The following is a 22,036-nucleotide window of genomic DNA, read 5'->3' on the forward strand; positions in this document are numbered from 1 at the left end:
ATCTTTCCATATCCCTCTTAAGCTGCAAATCCAGAAAACAGAGAGCCCCAGAGCATTCCTGAGGGCAGGTGCTTGTCCTGTGATGCTTCGCTAGCATCAACAGCAGCAGAGAAAGGTGCAGAAGAGATACTTGTAATGAGTTTTCAGAGCTGTCGTGTTCTCCTAGGATGAGCCAGCCCCACATGGAGCGTATGCTGGTGATGAAAGCTCTATGCTCTACAGCAGGGGCATCTGTGAAGCTTCACCCATAGGATTGAAATGGATGGAGAAAAATGTTATCATGTAAAAAAAAGAAAAGTGATAGATGCCAGGCCACTGAGGCTGTGTTAGGCAAAATATTGAAGGAAGTAGGAGGAGAGGCAAGGAACTTGTAATAGTGTGATTTTGTTGCATGTTGGAACAATTTCAAAGCCAAACCAATTATTTTAGTATTAATTAAAGCCTGGTTAAGACCTAGGGATTACTAACATGTTTAAAAATAGATTTTAAAAAAGTTTTTTTTTTTAAAAAAAGTTTTTTTCTACATAAACAAGTACAATACTTGCAGCACGGAAGTAAAATGCTCCTGCCCTATTGCACTCTGCAAAGTTTCTGCCTGAGAATATGAGTCAAAAACTTCCTCTTGTTCCACACGTGTTTTTTTCTACTATTCAGCAAAGTTGCTGTGCATTTTGATTGGTTTTTATGAGCACCTCCTTCTTCCTAGAAATAGTCCTGAACAGCATGTAGCGTTAGTGAGAAAAACAAATCACATGCAACGAAAAGCACACTTAGGTTTCCCCTCCTCCTTATTTTCTGGCCTCCTGGACAAAATCCAGCATGGAACTGCTTCCAAAGTCTATTTATGAACTTGTATTTACTCTTAAATATACGTAGTCTTTACTACATACAAACCCTATGTTCTGACCCAAGGAACTTGGAACCTTTGTTAGCATTGAGAAACTCAATTTCATAGCAGGAGGCTGAGGTGGATGCTGTTTTCTCTATTTTACATCATAACAAAACAAAAACAAAACATCATCAACAATAACAATAAAACAGAGGCAGAGAGAGGTTAGCCTGGTTGTTCCGTAAAGGACAGAAAGCCCGTGACAGTGCCAGCCACAATGGAAGTTTCCAAACTTCCTGGCCCTCCCCGAGATGCAGGATTGTTTTCCTTCTCTCATTGTTTCTCATCCAGAAACCTGATCTTGTGACACAAGTCCTGCCCTCTCCGTATTACAAAGATAGACCTGTTCTACAAAATGACTGAAACTTATTCCTTAAAAAGCTGTGGCTAGCAAATCTGATTTAAAAACTGAAGATAACATAAAAGACAATTACACTTTTCTCCCCTCCCCACCCCCCCGCAGTTAGCAATGTACATCCGAGTCTGCAAAATTTGCCTGTATGGTTTGAAGGAATCATAAGAAATCTGTCTTTATTTATTTATTTATTGATGGACAGAGAAAAGTGTGAAAACAATCACATGATTTTTCATTCACTTGCACTTTAATACAGGGTTGTTATCACTCTTTCATGAAGTCATATCTTGAAACCTGATGGTCACGTTACTCTGTGGGTACACTTGCTGACTCTGGGCTGTAACTTACACATAAGTGCTTAGATATCAGCACTTGACTCTGTGCCACAAACTTCAGCCTGTGGCAAAATTTAATCTGCTCTGCATAAATTGCAATCTGACAGGAGGCTTGCCACAAATCAATGGGCAAAAATGGGTTGGGAAGCATCATCTGCAGTTTAAAATAGCTGTGATACCCAGGGGGAAGACCTCTGAGTAAAAGCCTACAAGCAAGCAAAGTGACCAGCCAAAGCGAGCAACAAGCCCTCCTGAATTTCAAGGATCTGTCCCAGATGTGACCATTAATTCTGACCTGCTGCCACAAGCTTTATGCCATGCTCTGGAAGCAGCTATGATAGGCAAAAGGTTTGTCTCACAAAATGAAAGGTTTGTACAGCTTTTTAGTGTGTGGCACTGAGTTTTGTGCCTGTCATCTTTCTGATCCCAGGCACAATCCTAAACCTCATGCCCAGATTTACCTGAAGAATAAATGGAATCAGAGAAACACTCATTTTCTTACAGCCTTTCTGAGAGATCCCCCACAAGCTTCAGCAAGTTGTCTGTATATGGCCTATGGCAAAACTTACTAGCAAGTGAAAACACACGCAGTCTGTGCCCACGTTATCTGACTGGCACACAGCAGTAGCTTTTATTCCTGCTTGCTTCTAGGTGCTGTGGAGGCTGGGGTTCAGCATGTGTCACAGACCCAGTTTCTCAAGCCTGTAAACAAGACTTCTCCAGGTTGAGCTCTGCTGTTGTACCTGTTTGACCAGAATATGTCTGATTTAAGTCAATAGCTTAATTGCTCCTGCCTTTTTTCTCTCCTTGAGGATCCTATGTGTACAGGACTAAGCACGTACCAGGTGTCACAGCAGGAAAGCAAATGGGGCAGGTGTACATTTGGTCTGGTCTCTATCCATCTTGCATAAGCAAATGTTTCCAGACTCTTCATGGGTGTAAACCCCATATTCTGCTGATCTTCAGATCTAGCTCTGAAGTCCTTGGCCTTGTACTTAACAGGGCCTGGACATCCCAAAGCTAGCCACAAGGCTAAGACCAACATGCAAGGGCATGTACGGTGCAGATGCCACCATTTTGAAGCTCTCTCATCTGCCAGGTTTCTGCCCCTCACTGTGAGGACAAGGCAGTCAAGCTCTGCTTCTCATTGTAACCCTTCTCCAGTGAAAGGAATATATGGGCTTCCTGGGTGGTTTGGTGGTGAGCTGCACTTGGTAGCCCCCATTTGAGGTGCAATGGTGAGGCTGCCCTGTGGAGGAGAAGGCTGGGAGGTCACCGGGTCTGGAAAGAAGGGTGCCGTGAGTGAGGGTGTGATGATCGGGTGATGTGGAAACATCACCTCATGAAACACCTTTTGGTAGCCTGGGGTAGTGCCTAAGAGAAACATTCCCAGGTGCAGTGTTAACTACAGTGATTAAAATACCTGCCAAGAGCAAGCAGGAGGTGTGGTGGTGAGGCCATCACGCCAGCCAATGGAGGCAGTGTTCAAACACGCTCTAGTGGCGTGGTGAAGATGAGGAAATGGTCTCTACCAGCTGCCTATAGATGTGTCATAAGATTTGAGATAAATAGCTGATCATTTTCTCTGCAAGTGACTAACGTAAGCTTAAGAGATGGGAGGGAGCTCGGGAGAAAGAATTCAAAACCGGCGCAGGGCAGGAAATTTGTACCAGACGGGTGCATTTGTTAGACTGGCACTGCAGCCTCATGCATTAACCCTGTGGTGGGGTGAATAATTTACCTGCTGTGTAGTATTACTCCTCCAGTCCTTATTTCTATCTTTACCTCAAAGTCACTTTCAAATGTGGTTTGAAAACCACCAAGCCTGGGGCCTGCTACAGATCAGAGCAATCAGGGGCTGTTTCTCTTCTCCCACAGCAAGGAGCCTGGAGCTCTAGGACAGGAATGTCATGGATATTCTTACTTTTTAATTTTATTATTATTATTATTATTTAATTTAGAGGCTGGATTACTACAATGCATTCAGCATAGGTTAAAATCATTTAGGAATTTGAGGTAGTGCAAAATGCAGCTTTCTGTATTTCCAGAAATGACATGGGCAGGGGAACCCTATGCTCACGCTGCAGGAGCTGCCCTAGCCACCACTGTGGGCTGGACAAGTATGAAGGCCTCAAGTCATTTGGGATCTTCCCACCCTATAACCGTGCCTCTAATTCAATGGGACCCTGGAGCTACCAAAATGGTTGAGGATAATGGCTCCTTTGACTGGAGAGAGATGACACAGGTGAGGCGAGAGAACAGAACAGGTTTCGTGTTGGACCTCCTCAGCTTCATACAATGCAGCCTGACTATGATTTTCATGTTTCAAAGTATATAAATGGTGATGTGCTCATCTCCACGTGCTGTAGCCCCAGATGTGACCTCCCACAGATCAGCAGCTGTATTCTGTAGCCTTTTTGTAGAAGTTAAATGTAGACAGTAATTCTTTGAGCCTTGTGAGTTAAGAAGTCAGGCCTTTTGACTAGGAACTCACACAGTTTCTGACAGAGCTCTCCATGGTTGTTTCTGACATTTCTGCAACAGCAACCCATTCTGTGACATAGGTTTTTGATGACCCAAGCTTCACCTGACTCTAGCCACACCTCTCCAGCAAAACTTAATGTTGTCAGTCAAACCTCACTCTGCTAGATACTAGGAAATGGGTTTCTTCCCATAGCAGTAAACAGCCGTTTAGAAAGGAATCCAGTCATGTGCTGAATTTAGGATCATCATCTTATCTGACAAGAGGGCCTTCCTTCCTCTTTGCTGTTTGAAAGAGACCCTGTGGTGGAGATAACATCACTTTATCAAAGGCACCAGCTCTGGGTATCTGTGAAAGAACAGATCTGCTGCTCTGCACTATGCAGAGAAAATGTAAGTTGCCTCTGGGCATCTGAGGTGGGCCTTATAATTGTTTTTTAAAATAAGATGCCCCTCAGGGGAAGAAATAGGATGTTTCTGGCTGGTACTAGCAGGAAAGCAAAGAAGCACACATATACCATGCACTTAACTACATTAGGAGGTATTATTACTGCAGGAACCAGATTTAAATGAGGTGAGTAATTCACAAATGAGCAACTTTGTTTACAACAGCTGTTGCAATCAGTGTGATGAGTTAATCAATGGCCAGGTGATGTCATGCAACTGAGTCACAAGTTTGAGACAGAAGAACCTTGTAGGTCACCTGTCCTGTCCTTTGGCTATTCTGCTGTGGTTTCCTGCAGCTCATTTCTACACTGTTTTCTTAGTCAGGCTGAAAACACACCTCATGTGATGGGGCTTTTGCCACAAGGTTCTGAATTTTTCCACTGTGAGATTTTGTTGCTAGGAAAGGGCTCCTAAAAATGCAGCCTCATCCTGCTGTGTCAGTTTATCACAGAATAGCAGAATACAAGGCTGGAAGAGACTCAGAGATCGTCCTGTTCATTTCTATGCCTAAAGACAAATGCAACTAGAATTACGACATTTCTGACAAACCTGTGTTTACCTTGCTCTGAAAGATTTCTAGTCTCTTCTGGCAATCCATTCCAGAGCTTGCCTACTCCTGATATTATAAAGTTTTCATGTTTCAGTTTTTAATGCCTAAAATGCTTCATGTTGCATTTCATACTCACTGCATTTCCATTTCTCTCCTGAAGAGACATGGATAACAGTTGTCACCTTTTCATTTTTCTTGTAATTTTTTATACTAGATGATTATTTTTTTTTCCACAGTCTAGTGAAGGGATAAAATACAGACTAATTGTTTTGCAGATGTCATGTCAAAACATGTTATCTCTGAATCTTCTTTTGTGTTACTCCATCTTCTATCATCTATAACAAATTTTCATCCTCTGAGTCTCATTCACATTTAGCTGGGCAAAGTACAGCTTGGCTTAATGCTTCCAGACTGGCCAAAATAGTGTTATGAAGCCTCTCTTCAAAAGTTAAAAAGCAAATTTTGCTTTGTGTCATCAATAAATTTACTATAACAGCTGAGGAGGACATTATTCTTATTCAACAACAGAAGAACTGAGGTCAACAGCAGTGCTCATGGTATGTCCACATGCCTGGAAGAGGGCTCAAGTAGCTCCAGATGAGATCTGAGCCCTTGGCTACAAAGCTGCAAGTCAGCTAAGCAGTGTTAGGGCAATCGTCCACCTTTGATGCTTCCTGGTATGACCTAGTCACCTCCTTGCTATCAAGCTCTTTCATCCCCCCAAACCGGTTGGCCCCATTGCAACTGCCTGCTGGGAATGCTCTGCTGTGCCAGGAGAGCCTGGAAGCTGCTCGCGGGCTGGGGCCAAGCACTGGTCTACCAGTGTTAGGGCAGAGATGAGGCTGCTCCAGCACCTCCGCCTGCGCCCTGCCTCTGTTTAGTTTTGCAGTACAGGAATAGCCTTGTGTCCTATTTCACTGGCTTAAGCACAAGGTCATCTTTTGCCTGTGTTAGCTTTGCTTCCTAAGGTCAGCAGAATGACTACAGATGCTGGCATAGTTAAAAGAAAGATTTGATGCATTGTGTCTGCTTTAAAATAATTTTCACTCAGGTCAATTTGCATTTCCAAGCCCACTAAGTAGGAAAGCTGTTCTCTAGCAGTCACCTTGAAAAAGAGGGCACGCTAAACAATGTACAAAAAAACATTCAATAAATACTACTTTTTTTTCCCATTAATTGCAGGACTGAATGAAAGCTCCTTAGGGTTGTTTTCCAAATGCAAGCAGGAGCAGAGATTAGACAACTCTAAAGATCAAATACTTAACTGCAATGTTAACTGTACTTTTAAACTGCTGGCAGGGATCCTGGAGAGTCCCGTGGTTGTTACACCAGTACACAAAGAATGTTTTACGGGACTGTCTCTGATCAATGTTTTTCAGAGGAACTGAATGCAAAAGCAGCAGCACTATTGTACATTTACCAACTCTGTTGCAACACACTGTTGACTTCTCTGCTAATGAAACGTACTGTTTTCTGTGTCGATTCCTATTATGGTGTTCCTATTTACATGTATTTAACCATGGGTGTGAATTATCAGGAACTCTGATTGCTATTAAGAAAGAAAGAAAGACAGAAAGAAAAAGGGAGAAAAATAGGCAACAAAACAAAGGGAAAGAGAGAGAGAGAGAGAGAGAGAGAGAGAGAGAGAGAGAGAGAGAAAGAAAGAAAGAAAGAAAGAAAGAAAGAAAGAAAGAAAGAAAGAAAGAAAGAAAGAAACATAAAACACATAAACACTGCAAATTTGATCTTTAATATTCTATATATTTTGTAATAACATTGAGCTGTCAACTGCTATGATATCTTCTAGTCACCACCTTGGTCACCAAAGCAACAAGAGGCATCTTGAACTCAACCCAGCACATGCAACAGGAATATGTAATTATCTTAAATTACCCATTTGCATAAAACAGGTACCTGCATTTCAATGAATAATTTAGCCTGCAAGAATATTTATGTTCTTTTCCTTATTGGTGCAGCAATACCAGTACTTTTGTTCTGCTTCTGAGAGTGGAAAGGATACTCTTCTTGCTAAAATTATGGGCCATATGGAAAGAGATCTGTTTTTAATTCAGATGCTAGACTTCCTTGGTAACCCGGAGTAAGTCATTTAATCAGGGTGTATCTTAGTTTCTTCATTTGGAAAATGGAATTAATAATACTTCCTGGCCTATAAGGTTGTTGAGAGAGTTGGTAAATTGTGTTTGAGGAGCATGGTGCAATCCTTAATGGCAGGCTCTGGGTGCATGGTATTATCATGCAGAGAAGGGCTACGTGTCAGACCTCTACTGTCTTCTCCTAAAGGTGCCACCCCGAACTTCGTGTCATCCACACAAAATGTTATCCTAATTAGGCATATAACAGTGTGTGTGTAATGAACAATAATGGAACCCTTAAGAACTGCACTTATCAGAATTGGGTGATTTTTTAATTTTTTTTTTTCCTGATCCCTTCTTATTTGTTAGTATTCCATTAGCCATATTTAAATGAGAGATAGTTCAGGAAAGGGATAATTTTGAGCCTTTTCTACATGCTCATTAAGATCCCTTGGAGTATTCTGGGTCTCATATAGCTTGAGAACAATGAAGAGCAAAATGACTTCTGTTTTTTCTGGTGAGCATTTGTGTTTGAAAATTTTTGATATTTGAATATAAAGGACCATGAATGTTTTCATAACACACGTTACCAGAAAACCTGGTTGTATTTGAATGTCAATTTTACTAAACACCAAAGGAAACTCTTTCATATATCATTTTATTTTATGGGTCATGTAGAATTAGTTCTTTCAGTATAAAATTTCAGTATGAAATAAGAAATAGTATATAATGTAGAGTTTTTCTTCAGTAATTTTTCTTTCTAATTTAATAGAAGGATGACTGAATCCCCTCATCAAAACTTGGAGCTCACCCTTTTCATTAGATATTAATTAATTTCAATGTCTTACAACTGTGGCTTTTTAAAAAACGAACTCGGTATTCATTCCCAGAATGAATGCATATTCTACTCATTCAGAAAGAGATCATCGCACTTGCTATGTGCCACCTCAGCTCTAGGGCTCTGACTGAAATACAGCCACTCTTGAGGATCCTGTGCTGTCTGCCAGTAAGGGACTACTCACAGGACAAAGTCCCGATTTTACTGTGCAGCTCCTTAACTTCGTGTTTCTCCAAACGGGCTGAAATGGGCCCCTTCTGTCCTACAGACTACCTTCTCTCATCCTGCTGGATATTACAGGTCTTCCTGTACCATAGAGACCAGGGATGCTGCTATATGAAAAGGTCTTCTCCCTAGGTAGCAGGGTAAGGCTCCAGCTCTGCCTCAGTCCTTTGCATTGGGCATCCCCATCCTGCAAAAGAATAAACAGAGACAGGGATCCCCTGCTTCCGAGCTCTCTCTAGCAGATGATATAGAGCTTACTAGCAGATGATTAATTCTACTGGAAAGACAAAACAAACAAAACAAAGTAAAACATCAAGAACAACAAAAACATGAAAATGGAGATGGTGGAAAAAAAGGGAATTGAGAACATCTCTCAGTAAAGATAAAAAGTGAGGATGTGGCTTACAAAGGAATTGCAGGGGATGTATTACAGCAGCTGAGTTTCAAAGACAGTAGTTGAGGCCTGGATACATTCACTTCTGTGCATGGTCAATTAACTGGATTCTTTTTTTTTTTTTTTTTCCCAGATTCCACTGATGAAAGATCCTGGTTGGATTCGAAACGTCTGGACTCGCAATCTAAATGTAAGGAATTTTATTGTCTATTTACTTTCTAACTCCAGCGCTGTATGGCAGGCCTAGCTTGAAGCTAGGCAGGTCCTTGGGAAAAGCAGATAAGGCAGAGATTAATGCTTGACCACAGCCCAGTACCCAGCACAGCACGTCCAAGTGTCACTCTCTGGACACTGTGTGACCAGATGCCCAATGGGGAACTGATATTGCTGTGAAAGGTTGGGAGACTGTGCAACCGTGGCCCTCACATGGGGCTGGTACTAGCAGGATAAAGATGGAAACATCAAAAACAAACCAACAAACAAAGAAGGAAATTTAGCACTTAGCCTGGGCAATAAGAATAAAATAAGCAAAGCTGTGGCAAATGTGGGTTAAGGGACATTTGCAAAGCCAGGGAACATGTGCCCAGGCAGCCCTGCTGCTGCTCTCCTGGAAGGCCCATTCATGAGGTAGTGGCCTTGGGACATGCAACCACAAATTGGACAAATGAACTCCCAGGAGCAATGATGAGAGAAAGAACAGCACTTCCATCCCAGTTAGAGATCTGCCACTGCTGAATGACTGGTGAAGGAGGGAAAAGGCAGAGTCAGCAAACAACCTGCTGCCTTCCTAAGTGACTCTGGACTGTATTCCTCAGCAGTGACCTACTCTTACGGAGATGGTGGGGCAGAGGATTTAGAGGCTGACGTGTTTTAAATCACATGTAGGACAATGGCATTTCTACCCAGCACCAAGTAGTGCCACACGGACACATCATCTTAACTGAACTGTTGGAGTCCCTGTAGATCTCTGTGTGGGTTTCACAGAACATTAGCCTGGGTGGAGTATCACACATCACATTGCTATCTCATGTAGATCCTGCTCACATGTTTCCACACAGCTTACACTGGTGCAGTGTAGAAGATATGCTATGATTTATGGAGGAACCTTCCTGATCTAGGAGGCTGTGGCTGACTCACAGGTAGCTAGCTCCTCTGCGTGCTAGGTGGTTGTAGAGCCTGGCAGCTTTTCAGCTTGGGTCTGACAGATGTAGGTGAAGATTTCCATGGAGCTATGCCAACACAAATCGAGGATCTAATCTATATGATGAGTTTGATATTAGCAATGTCATGTAAAGCGGACGGGTGGGTAAGTCAAACAGGCAGGCTGAAACAAGGGTGAGGTTGGCTGCTGTTGGGTCGGGTTGGGTTTGCATATCCATTTCAGTATCTGAGCTATGTAGACAGAAAGGTACCTGGGAATTCAAAATGCAAATAAAATAAACAGGGAAGCAGCTCCAATTAGCAAAGAACAGCACAAAATCTGAAAATTAAACACATCTAATGCAACAGTATGGATGTGGTCTTTCCATTCCAGACTTGGGCAACATCTGAATCTGCATGCAGGTGAGATTCTGAACTTTACAGCATCTTCTGGGCAAGTGAAATGCGTCTTGTGAACTTGTACTGGAGTTTGAAAGAAGTGAGGATAATGCATTATTGTAAGATTACACTTTCAGAAGTATCACTTCGTGTTTTATTTGGGCAAAATTTTGAATGTATTTTTATAGCTCATTATTATGCCATTTGTCCTAGACTACTCCTAATGCAGTATAAAAATACCTGAAGAAGATGAGGAGAAGCAATTTTGTAACATAGATGTGCAATATTTAAAACATGCTGCATGGAAGACAAATCACAGAAAATTAATGAACCACTAAAATAACACAAAGGGTGTTGCAGACAAGACATGCTAGCACTAGGTTTTACCTATGTCTGCACAGACACGGTAGCAATCTTGCAGCCTGCAGTATGAAACAGAAAGTGAGAAAACCGCATCAAACAGAATCTGCCACAGGAAACAGAATTACACAGGATAAATAACATGACCTGGACAAGGTAGATGAGCAATAGCGATGATCCCATCCCCGGGCAAGCAACATGCAAAACATACAGGGTGAATGAGCTGGGCTGCAGGGGAGGGGCATCTGATATCACCGGGCTGACTACATAGGCAGGCTTTTTTGTCTGTGCCCAAATTGCACTGTGGGGGTGGACATGGGGAAAAACAGGGTGTCTGAAGAGGTCAGATCAGAAGCAGACATGTACTTTGACATGACTCTGAGCTACCTGTGGGTATGACTTTGTTTTTTAATTCTGTTAAATATATTTATTTTCTGTATTTTCTGACCAGGCCTTTGTCAGCTTCTTCTACTGCTGCAGAGCTCAATGCAAAACACTATCTGCTTGCCTACTCATAGATTTGCTTTTTTTTTTATGTAAAAAAAATCACCTGTTTCAAACAATGAGCAAGACCCTTTGCTTGTGTAAATCTGCAGAGGTCACTGGTTTGAATGGGATTATCTTGCTGTGTGTGGACAGAGCATGGGGCCTGAGTTCTCTTTGCGCGTGATCTGCCGAGCACAATGTCGCTAGCCTGCAATGGGAAAACCAGCTCACGTTGCTTTCACAGGCAGAAGCTGCTAGGTTTGAGGCTGTTCACGGTCTGTAGATTTTTCTGCAGTAGATAAACTGTAGGGTAAACTGTTGGTATCAGGACTGGGGCAAAGTCTCTGATGAATTCTCAGGTTTGCATAACAGAATATGTAAAGCATTCAGGCTGCCAGGACAAAGACAGAATGTGCTAGACCTAATGAAATGATTTCACTAATTTCACTGAAGTAAATGATTGCCATGGACTTATGCAAAATGTTTGTATATAAGAAACACTGATGCCAAATTTATGGTTCCGGTGCGGTATAATTTTCACAATGTGCTAATGCCTGAATGCAGCCATTTTATCAAACAAACCAAACAAACCAAACAAACAAACAAAAAACACAACAGAGAAATACTTTTTAAAAGTTCTGTATGTGCAAGTGCTGGAAATCTTTTTTAAAGTTGTGAACAGAAATACTTGGACACAGAGTTACCTTCATTGCCTTTTATGTAAAGGTAGAGTCTAGAGAATGGTAAGAAGAGCAGACAGAGTTCATTAGGGTTTCTTTGACAATATTTGAATACTGGACCAACCAAAATTGTTTCAGACTTCTCAGTTCAGTATTGAATTAGTTTTCCTTACAATTAATTATTGCTTCGTGAGAGCCATTTGAAGACATCAGACTGTTTGGTCAGATTACATATCCATAATAACCTTCCTTTCAGACAGGTGTTTCACTTGCAAAAAGCTTGTGTCTGCTTTATACTGAGACTCATTTATGTTTCAAAGCCTTTGTTCAAATATTAATATTTAAATACCTAAATTTCCCATTGAGATAAAATTACAATATCTGCTTGGCGTTCAACACAACAGCAAAAACAAAAACAAAACAAAACAGGAAAAAAAAAAGAAATATTTACTTAAAATCTGCAGGCTGTAGCTCCTCCGTTAAATAATTCATTTTCAAATTCCAGATTGGCTGATATATTCTTAGTCATGCCAAACCTAAGTTTAATTTAACAAATAATTAATTTTAGACTGATGGAGATGAAGCGTATAACATTCATTAGCATGTTCAGGGATTGTTGTGCCATGACACTTTTGGAGAGTCTACATGCATTTTGATGTCAATAATATTTGGAGGAAAGGATTTACTACTGGGTTGTCATGGACACTTCTCCCATTCATAGAAATTTGAACATGAAACTGAAATAAAATATTTTCATCATTTTGCAAAGCCAATCACATCTGTTAACCGTTTAATACTCCAGATGCAGAAATCATAAGAGTGAATCCAGTTCTTTACATAACATCCCATAAGTATATGCACATCCTCACAGATATAAAGAAAGATATTAGGTAAAAATTTGAAATCAATAACAATATTCCTGCTTTAAAATATCTGACTTAGTGGCACCAGTAAGAATTTTATGTATGTCCTGAGCCTAAACTAAGAGTGAACATGCTTAGATAAGGGAAAGACTGCAGTAAACAACCTTACGTACGGATTAATTGCCTGGATTTGATGCAAGTAATTACAGAGAATTTATTGTCCTGTCACTGCATCTGCATGGATTTAATTCTGTGCCTTAATTTGTGTCCAGGATTTCAGTACAATCTTGATTATTATCTTTATCAGTAACAATATATTTTTGAGAACAAATCATCTCTAAAGCAGTAAGATTGGTAGCTCTGACAGCAAGTAAGACTGAAAAGATAATTTTTAAAGCCATATATATTTTTAAACATTACAGTTTCCATACAAGTCAAATTTTGCCTGAAAAAAAAATCTTATTACAAGCATTCAAAGAATGACTATACCTCAAATCTAGAACAAGCACAGGCCTTGTTATAAACTGTAATCACTAAAATCCCAATGGAAGAGAAGTGCGAGGAAAATGCCTTTCAAAGAGTTACCCCCCGCAGTACCTTATCTCTCCCCCTGAACCATCTGATGCTGAGTCAGAGGCTGGAGATCAGAGAGATATGAAACCTGTGGAGCCAGGTGCTGCTGCCCAGCTGAGGTCTCCTTGCAGCTCAGCACAAGGCAATGAATGGAAAGAAAATGTGCAAAGACCTGAGGGCCAAGGCTCGTACTTGTGCTCTCGTCTCACTGTAACAGAAAGCCCCACAGAAGTAAATCTGGCCCCCTTCAGCTGGGGGTGCAGGATCCAAACCTGTGGCACTGCTGAATTGGGGAAAGCAGAAAAGTGCCTTTTAAAGAAACACACAGAGACATTTCTGACTTGAAAGCCAAGTATACCTGCTTCTTATAACTACAAACAAATGGGACAAAATGAAATCTTCCAGAAGCAAACATGCAGAATGACCACTCTCAGATGGACACTGGTCTGCACAGAAAGAGTTTATCTGTCACAGTGACAAACACCAGATACTGTTACTTTTATTATAAAACCTACTTTATTCACGTTACTATGCCAGTGGAGTTACAGGATGAGCTTTAATATGAGCTCTTCTAGCACTTAATGCACTGCTTACCATAAGAAAAGCTGTATACAGCATATCTCTGTATCTTCCTGTACCTTAAGTTGGCTATAGCTGTTAAATTTTTGCTAGCTACAGGAAAGTGGGACTAGTTTGCATAGTAATGAACTAACAATACAGGGAATCAATGTGATGTGCTGCTTTGCAGACCCCAAGCAATAATTTTAAGAACCTGTTTAGGAGGATAATTCAATATTTGCAGGCAGTCTGATGCAGATACTGTAGACATTAGTATGAAGAAAGCAACAATCTTCCCAACAGAAGGAATTGGTTTCTGAATATCTTTTCAGGATTAAGGTCACTATTTTAACATTACTGTTTTCATTTGCAAGAGATACAGGGACAGCAAAGAAGAGATTATAACCTGGGATGTACAGCAGCTTTATTCAGAGTTCTCAAAGCATGTTTTGTACTATTTTGTCCCAAATAAACAATACTGATCATCTTGCTTTTCATTTGCTGTGCTTTTAAAACAGTGTTCTGGGCTTTGTTAGCCATGCATGAAATTACTGGATTGAAGAAAAGGTAGCTTTGGGGCTGGAAAACATTTCAGTCCAAAACAGGATGGAGGGTTTTTCTGTGGATGTGTGTATGAACTTTCATTTCTGGTGTGTGTGTACATTTAAACATCAATATGCCTTCTGTCTGAGCAGAGCACAGGCCCGTGTTTGAACATGCCTGCTCAGGAATTCTGGGCTTTGGCTGAGGAAAGAGCATATAAGAGATTTCACTCTTATATCCGTAATCTCCTATATTGTGATTGATTTGACAGGACTCACGATTTTCTAAGCATCCTAAGATTATATTTAGAGAGCTCAAGCTACCGATTTGGGCTAAATTACTTCCTGATGAGACTGTGCTGGTACAAATGGACCTCCAACAGGGCTGGTATATTTAGCCTCCCTTGTTCGTCATTTGAATACTCCTACCCTCTTTTGCTTTGGCTGTGTTTGGATCATAGGAGTCAATGCATGCCTCTGTTTCTCAGTAGCCAAGTATTCTGTAGCAGAGAGCTGAGTTCTCACTGTGGAAAGAGTTGCTAGAATATAAAGGAAGCATTGAGGTTTTCATGGTTTTGCAAGGCTGCATGTGGATGTAAAAAAAAAAAAAAAAAAAAAAAAAAAAAGAAAAAAAAGGCTCTTTTAAGAACTTTCATTGTCAAGACGTTACATTCTGAGAAGGAAAAATATATGTATATCTTCAGTAGTTCACTGACTACAGATCCCCTTTTGAGACTATTTTTTTCAGAGAGGGACAGGTAGAAAACCGTGTATCTGTCACAAAACCAAGCCCAAAAGTACTTAGTTCAAAATCAAGTTTGGTTATGCAATACAAGCCTGATGGCATGAGAGCTGATATGCGTCATTAGGTGAACATTTTGGTACAAGATCAGTGCCTCTTGCCCTGCCTCTAATTCCCTTTGTAACAGTTCCTGGAAAATTACAATCCCACAATCCTGACAAAATAATCCTTTGGTTCTCCTTTCACCTTTACTCCCCTTATTCACTGACTTAGAAGGACTTTGTAGTCCTTTTGAGGACATTACAGTCCTTCTGAGGATGATACCATCACCTCACCTCTTAGCATGAGGACAAAGGAGTAAGATAAGAAATGTCTAACAGGAAATGATGTCTAAGAAGTCATCCAACATGCATGTAACCGATGGGAGTCAGCAGACAATTACAGCACTGGGAACTGTGACCATATGGAAAGCAAAATCCAAAAGCTGAAGTTGGCAAAGTGCAAGGAGTGCAGGTGGGGCAGACTTTACAGCTGGTGCAGGCCAGAAGCATCTGCCTAAATGTGACAGATGGAAGTGACTGACAAAAACAAGATTTTTTTTTCCTATAGAATAACGAATAAAATCTGTCCTGTTTAGCTTTATGTTGGACAAGGATGGCATTCTTCCTCTTTTTGAGGTTGTTTTCTCCTCAGATCTTGAAGAAGCTGACACTGATACAGTGGGAACAGTCCATCCAGGAGCAGAGACAAAGCAAAAGCAGCAGGATACACAAAACTGGCAACAAGTTGAAGTCAAAGGGACCAAATGTTTTATGAATCTCTGCAACTAAATAACTTCTGTTTGTACTTTTTCTTCAAAAGTTCTCAAAGAAGCTGAGCAGATTAAATGCCAGGATTTACACGCTGCAGTAACCAGCACTACTATGCCTTCAAGTGAAGGACAAATTCAAATACTAGATAATTGTACTTGAAGGGAAAAGAAAAATAAAGGGAAAAAATAATGTGAACAAGAGAGGGGATTCAATTATTCATTGAATGTACCATAGGTGCTATATTAAAATGTCTACTTGCTTACATTAGGAGAATTATAATTTTGTTAAGATGATGGAACATTTAATTAGATAATTACAGAACAAGAGTCCAACTATTTTCTAATGTTTATTCTGGAATAAAACTAGATCAACTCTTTATACTCCTTGAGCTACTGAGTTTAATACTGTGAAAATCAGCAGCAGATTCCAGAGCCCTCTTTGCTTACAAGCTCATTATAAATTAACTAAAAGCTGAAGTTTTCTATTTTCTGAATCTTTTTGCATGCCCAGTGTGCATGCATTAACAATTGCAATAATTCACAACCCAGGCATTATGTGCCTGAAGGAAAACTCCACTTTTAGTGGGGGGAAGGCCAGACATGACTGATAGTGCATTAAATAATTAACTTTTCAGTTTGAGTGGAAATTCTGGTCACTGGCCAACATACTTGCCAGGAAAATCTAGTGCCCCAAGACAGAACTGATTTTTTTTTTTTTTCCTGCATAAACTTGCATTCTACTTTCTAGTAATCTGTGCTTGAGTTTTATTAAACTTTCTGTGCTTTTTGATATATTTTTTTTAATCCATTTTTATTAATTATCAAAAGACTACACAGGTCAACTCTTTTATTACTTGTCTTTTCATAGTAACTGTGAGCCCAGATCCTAGGCTAGACTTCCACTGTGCCAGAACTGTAAGCACACAAACTGAATAGGCAAACTGTGAGCTTTTTGGGACAGGAATTAAGAGTTAGGTGAGTCATAATGGATGGATGCAGATCACTGAAGGAACAGAAAGAAACCCACATCCACGACCATTGGAAAGCTTGTATGGTATAAAAGATTATGTACTAGTGCTTGGTTATCTAGACAGACGTAACTGTTGAGAACAGTTGTGAGCCAAGTCCTGCAAAAGTAAGGATTTCAGAATCAGTTGGCAGAGGTTGGTCCAGAAGTAATCTAAGGAACACTGTCCTGTCGTCACACCAGCAGTAAGAACAGCAGCACTAAGATGATCTCCTGATGTTAACAGAAGCTTATAGTTGCTGTGCAAGCATTTGGCATTCTTCACAGCATCTTATTTCTATCATGGCTATATTTTCACAGCAACGTAGGAAGAGAAAACATGACCCAGCACATAGAACCATTACAAATGTAGAGCATTATTTTGTGGGCTATTTTACGTCAAGCAGCAGATGGCTGGACATGGTAAATAGCTGAACACAGTGCAGTATTTTCCAATGGTAAGGCTCTTTACTGGATTTCTGAAAGAAGCAGAGAAGGGCGGGTGTTGCTGAGGCTGTGGAAAGACAGTGGTTTTGATTCAATATGTTATGATTATGTTTTTATTTAAATGTAGCAGGGAAAGACTGTAGTGGAACGGTATGTTAAAGCAGTCCTGGACTGTTACAGCTGGAGGACACCACCCACTCAGAGGGAACATGATACAGGATCGCATTCCACATGAATGCAGCAGACAGCTCTGGTCAGGATCTACAGGCGGCACAGCATCTTGTACTTATGGCAGGGATGGGGCTATTCACCAGCAGGTCTCATCGCCTGCAATGACTGCTGACAAGGAATTGGATATGATATGCCTGGGAAATGAAAATGCAGATGTTTCTGGGCTCAGTTGCATATTGTTTTGTCTTTGGGAATAAATGAACATCCGTGTTTGTTGTGCCCTGGCAGAAACTGCCTTTGCTGACTTTTTTTTTTCTTGTTCTAAAACATAGATGAAATTGTTAGTGTATTTCTGTAACTGGAAACAGAGAACAGCAAACAGGAGTTTGAGTTTGTGAGGGTGCATCAGGCTACATCACCCAGCTGTTCTTGTGAACTGCCCAAAGATAAGCCAGCGCTGAGCCAGAATTAACAAAACTACATGTAACTGTGGAAGAAAAAGAAGTTCAAAGGGTTACAGTTGGGTGAACTGCATTAGGGGAGACTGCAGAAAGATTGTTTTACAGTATAACTGGAAAGTTAACAGAAAATGGAAGATTTAATTGCTAATTACTCAACAAGGAACTCTTCCCAGGCTTCAGCTGTGTGTACCTGGGACTAGAACATGCAGACACACGAAAAAGACCTCTGAAAAACTTGTTTTCAAGCCTAATATTGGCAGGCGCGTCTTTTTTTTTTTTTTTCTTTTGCGTGTGCATGTTTTCTGTCCTCTTTTTTCTGTTTCCTGCTCATTTGCTTTGCACTTCGCACCACCCACTTCTGCTTGCTGACTTGAAAAGTATGGACCTATCTCTATCAGATAATTTTTATAATGGCCATCCACATCACAATTTCATTGCATAAGAAACCCCGTGCAAAAGGATGTTACAACAGGGTTTTAATGGAAGGGAACCAGCACCTGAAAAACTTATTTTCATTACAATTATGCACCATGATACTGAAAGAAGTGCCTCCGGCATTTGAATTTGTGAGCCCTGACTGTAATCCTTGCCTTTCCAGGACCTGCTCAGCATCTGGGCAGAACAAACCCCCCTTTCCACTCCCAGCTTTTCCCCAAGAGCAAACCTCAAGATGGGGGTGAAAAAAAAAAAGTGTGTGTGTGTGTGTGTGTTATTTCCCTGCTTATTGTTTACAAACGTGAAGGGATGGTTTAAGTAAACACTACCACTGCTGTCCCCACAAAAAGGGCCAGCTCTCCACACCCAGCCCCCGTTCTGGCAGCGGTCTCACCGACCTCGCCTGACAGACTCCAGGCACTTTACACCCAGGCCCTACAGGGCCACGGAGGGTAGGCCCAGCAAACCCAGGCGCTCCCCCGTTAACTCTGCTCCCTGCAGCTGACCCAGGGCCTTGCCTTCCCCCTCAGCCACCCCACGACCCCGGGGAGCCCCAGCGGCCGTGACCGGCAGAAGGCGGGTCCCGCCCGAGCAGGGTCAGCCCCGTCCCGGGGCTCCCTTCACGCCCGCCCCGGTCCCTCCTCCGGGGCGGCCCCGGCGCTGTGGCTGCGGCGGGCGGAGCGGCCCCAGGCAGCCTGGGCCGAGGAGGAGGAGGAGGAGGAGGAGGAGGTGGGTGCCGGGGCTGTGCGGTGGGGAGGAAGGGATGGATGGGGAGAGCTGGACCCGCAGCTGCCTCCCCGGTGCGGGCTGGGCAGCCGCTTTGTGCCTTGGTGCTTTGTGGAGGGGGCGACGGTGCTAGGAGGGAAGGAGGCAGGCAGCCCTGGGGAGCCTCTGGGGATTGCAGAAGGGGCAGAACCGTGCGGGGTTTTTGTTATCGCCGTCAGGAAGAGGAATTGTGCAGAGGCCTGTGCCGATAAGGGGAGCCCAGCGCTGATGCTGCAGGGTAACCAGCAAATGATTTCTCCTTTCGCGTGTAAAGTCATCAGGCTCGACAGGCCCATTAACCTCGGATTTGGTTCGGTCCGGAGCGGGTCTTGGTGTGCTTTGTTTGTTTTCTTGGTGGTTTTAACTGTGTCAGTGCTGCCTTAGGGAAAAACATTGACAGATGTTACGTGTCTAAGGTTTTGCTGCCATCAGTGTATCCAGTTAGAAGGCAGACGGATATGCTCCTGTTAGAGTAAAATGACCCTAATTCCATCAAAAAAACTGGAGAAAAGATGGGAGACAGCGGATTCAGCAATGTTATGATTTTAGGCACCAAGCCATGAAAATATCTTCTCCTTGTTTTAGATACCTTCTGCTTTTCTGATAGCTCCATTTCAGAGTACAGACCACCTGATAACATCTACTTAAGGGAGTTGGGTAAGTTTCAGTCTTTGGCCCTTTTCCATACCAATGGATGTGCAGGTGTACACGTTTGTTTATCTGTGAACACACAGACTCGAAAGTATTTGAAACATACTAAGAGCTCACTTTAAGCTGTGAAAACACTTGTATGGTTCAAATAATGGATTTACTTCCCAATCCCACTGGAAGAAATGACACTGAGTCACATGAGGTATCAGCATGGAGCAGAGCTATTGCTGTGCTTCCACTCTGATTTATATTCCTCCTCTGACATCAGAACAATACAGTAGAGCAGCACAAGATGTGACTACAATATATTCACTCGTTACTTCAAAAGTTCTTGGTTTCAAGGATCAGTTTGTACTTTCAATTTGTTGTGAAGTTTGATCCTATTTGTGCAGTACCAAGTGGGTGTCAGTGCATTTTGTATGGTTTTAGTGGTGTTAGTTTTCAGTGCCTACACCAGGGAAAGACTGGGACAGTTGTGAGGTTGGTGGGTGACCACAGTCATAGTCTTAAGTCATAGACTTAAACTGGTCATGAAGTAGTTCTCTTGGATGTAGCCACCCTGACTGTGGGACTAGAGGCCAGTCCTCCCTCTGTTTTCATGTGGGATTTCATTACAGGCAGGTTTTGAGTCTTTAGCTTGAGTCTGTGACTTCAGCTGCTCTCAAGAGAATATTCTACCATTTATGGGAACTTTATCAAGTATTGGACCAAATAATGTTTCAGTTATTGTAGTGAAGGCAGTGGTGGAATTTTCAGCCATACCAGAACCGAGTCACCTGAAAGTCAAAGTCTGTTTCTAGGTGCGAGCCTGGGTGAGAGAGCAGGTTCTGGGAGAGACGAGCAGCTTGGAAGAGGTTTGACATTTGATCCATTTGACTCAGTGGCCATTACAAGAACTCGCATTTTTTGGCACTGTCCATGGCTAACTTGGAATGGGAGTCAAATAGTTCCTAATAGAATTAAGCCCAGAATAATCCCAAGCCTAAAGTACTTCTGCTGGCAGGAAGCAAAATGCTCTTACTCTGGTGTTGAGCCAGCTACACGCTGCTTTCTGTTTGGGGATGAGCAAGTGAATTGCACCTGTCCCTGGTTGATGAGAAGTATTGTCAAATCACCTGCAGGAATGTGGTCAGGCTCAGACCGCTGTGACTGTGATGAAGTATGGACAAAAAATGCACATAATCAGATTTGTGCTAGAGTCTGCTGTCCTATGGACAAAACAACCAGTACCACACTAGGCCCAGCAGAGTGCTCTGGAGTTCTCCCCCCACAGCTCATCTATATCAGGAATGTGGCTGCTTTTGGCTCCTTTAGAGCTTGTGTGTCCAGGTTCCCTTTCCCAGGACAAAAATGTGCAAGGAGAATGTTTGGCTCTGTCTTACTTGGATGAGCTTGGTGTGCTGCCACATGATATAGCCACACTGATAGACCCCACTTGAAACCGATGGGGGTTAACCATCCTCTAGATCTTAGCCTTAGTAATTTCGACAAGATGATGAATCCTGTAGCAAAGGAGGGACCTAAACTGAGGCTTGCTTAAGTCCTGCACAGTGCCTTCACTGTTTCTATAGAGAAGGTAAATCCAGGCTCTGGTTTTGGTCTGAGAGACAGGTGCAACTTTTGGGTTCTGCCAGGGAATTCATTCAAAAAAGTGGGATTGAGATTCATGGCAGTGAACATGGGTTGGATTGATGTTGGGTGTAGAAGGTAGTAGAGAAAAAATGCTTTCAAAAGTTACTAATGATTTTCCGTTTCCAACCAGACATGTTAAAAATTTAAAAAGTTTTACTGTGATAGTCACACAGTGTTGGTGATTTCACAAGATGCTGGCCATTCACTAATGAACAGAAATAACTCTTTTAAAAAAATAGAGTGTTGGATTTTGTGACCTTTTGTAGTTAAGAAGTCATTGTTACTGTGCTTTCTATATAGACATGAAGGGTTTATCTTAATTTTGAAAAAAAAAAAAATCCCTGTAGGGCATCTTCATCTAAAATATTTTCTTCTCTTTCTTATGTTTTTATCATAAATCTTTTTCGAATGTAAGCTCTGATAAGGTTTGTCACAGTAAAGAATACAGCGGTAGAAGAATTCCATTAACTGCTGTAGAGGGAGTTGGTGTTCAATACTGCAAACAGGCTGAGTTGCTTTGGAGTCAAGGAAAGAAATGTTTAGTGCATGATAAAACAGTAGCAGTAAGCACTTACCTAGGAGTCTCTTAAATGTTGCCAGTTACTTTGCGAGTGTAATAATTCACCAAAAGGGGCCAAAGTCTGATCCCCAAGTGCAGTCCAGTCTCTCTCAAGCTTTCCATCTTCAAAACAGAAACCAAGGGCAGA

The 22,036-nt window shown here is 41.7% G+C and overlaps 1 protein-coding gene across 5 annotated transcripts in view; it reads left to right on the forward strand.

Annotated features, from left to right (window-relative positions):
- The window catches only part of LPIN1 (lipin 1), a 73,453-nt gene that overhangs the window by 11,605 nt on the left and 39,812 nt on the right, over positions 1-22,036 (forward strand). For 2 of the 5 annotated variants that reach the window (XM_084515702.1, XM_084515704.1), the window contains exon 2: positions 8,741-8,797. In XM_084515702.1, the coding sequence (XP_084371828.1) occupies positions 8,741-8,797 (57 nt within the window). Of the gene's footprint in view, positions 1-8,740; positions 8,798-10,879; positions 10,900-18,989; positions 19,011-19,631; positions 19,704-22,036 lie in introns of those variants that run through there. The other 3 variants (XM_084515703.1, XM_084515706.1, XM_084515705.1) reach the window with 3 other exon arrangements.

Source organism: Aythya ferina (genome assembly GCF_964211825.1).
Source record: "Aythya ferina genome assembly, chromosome: 3".
Classification (NCBI taxonomy): Eukaryota; Metazoa; Chordata; class Aves; order Anseriformes; family Anatidae; genus Aythya; species Aythya ferina.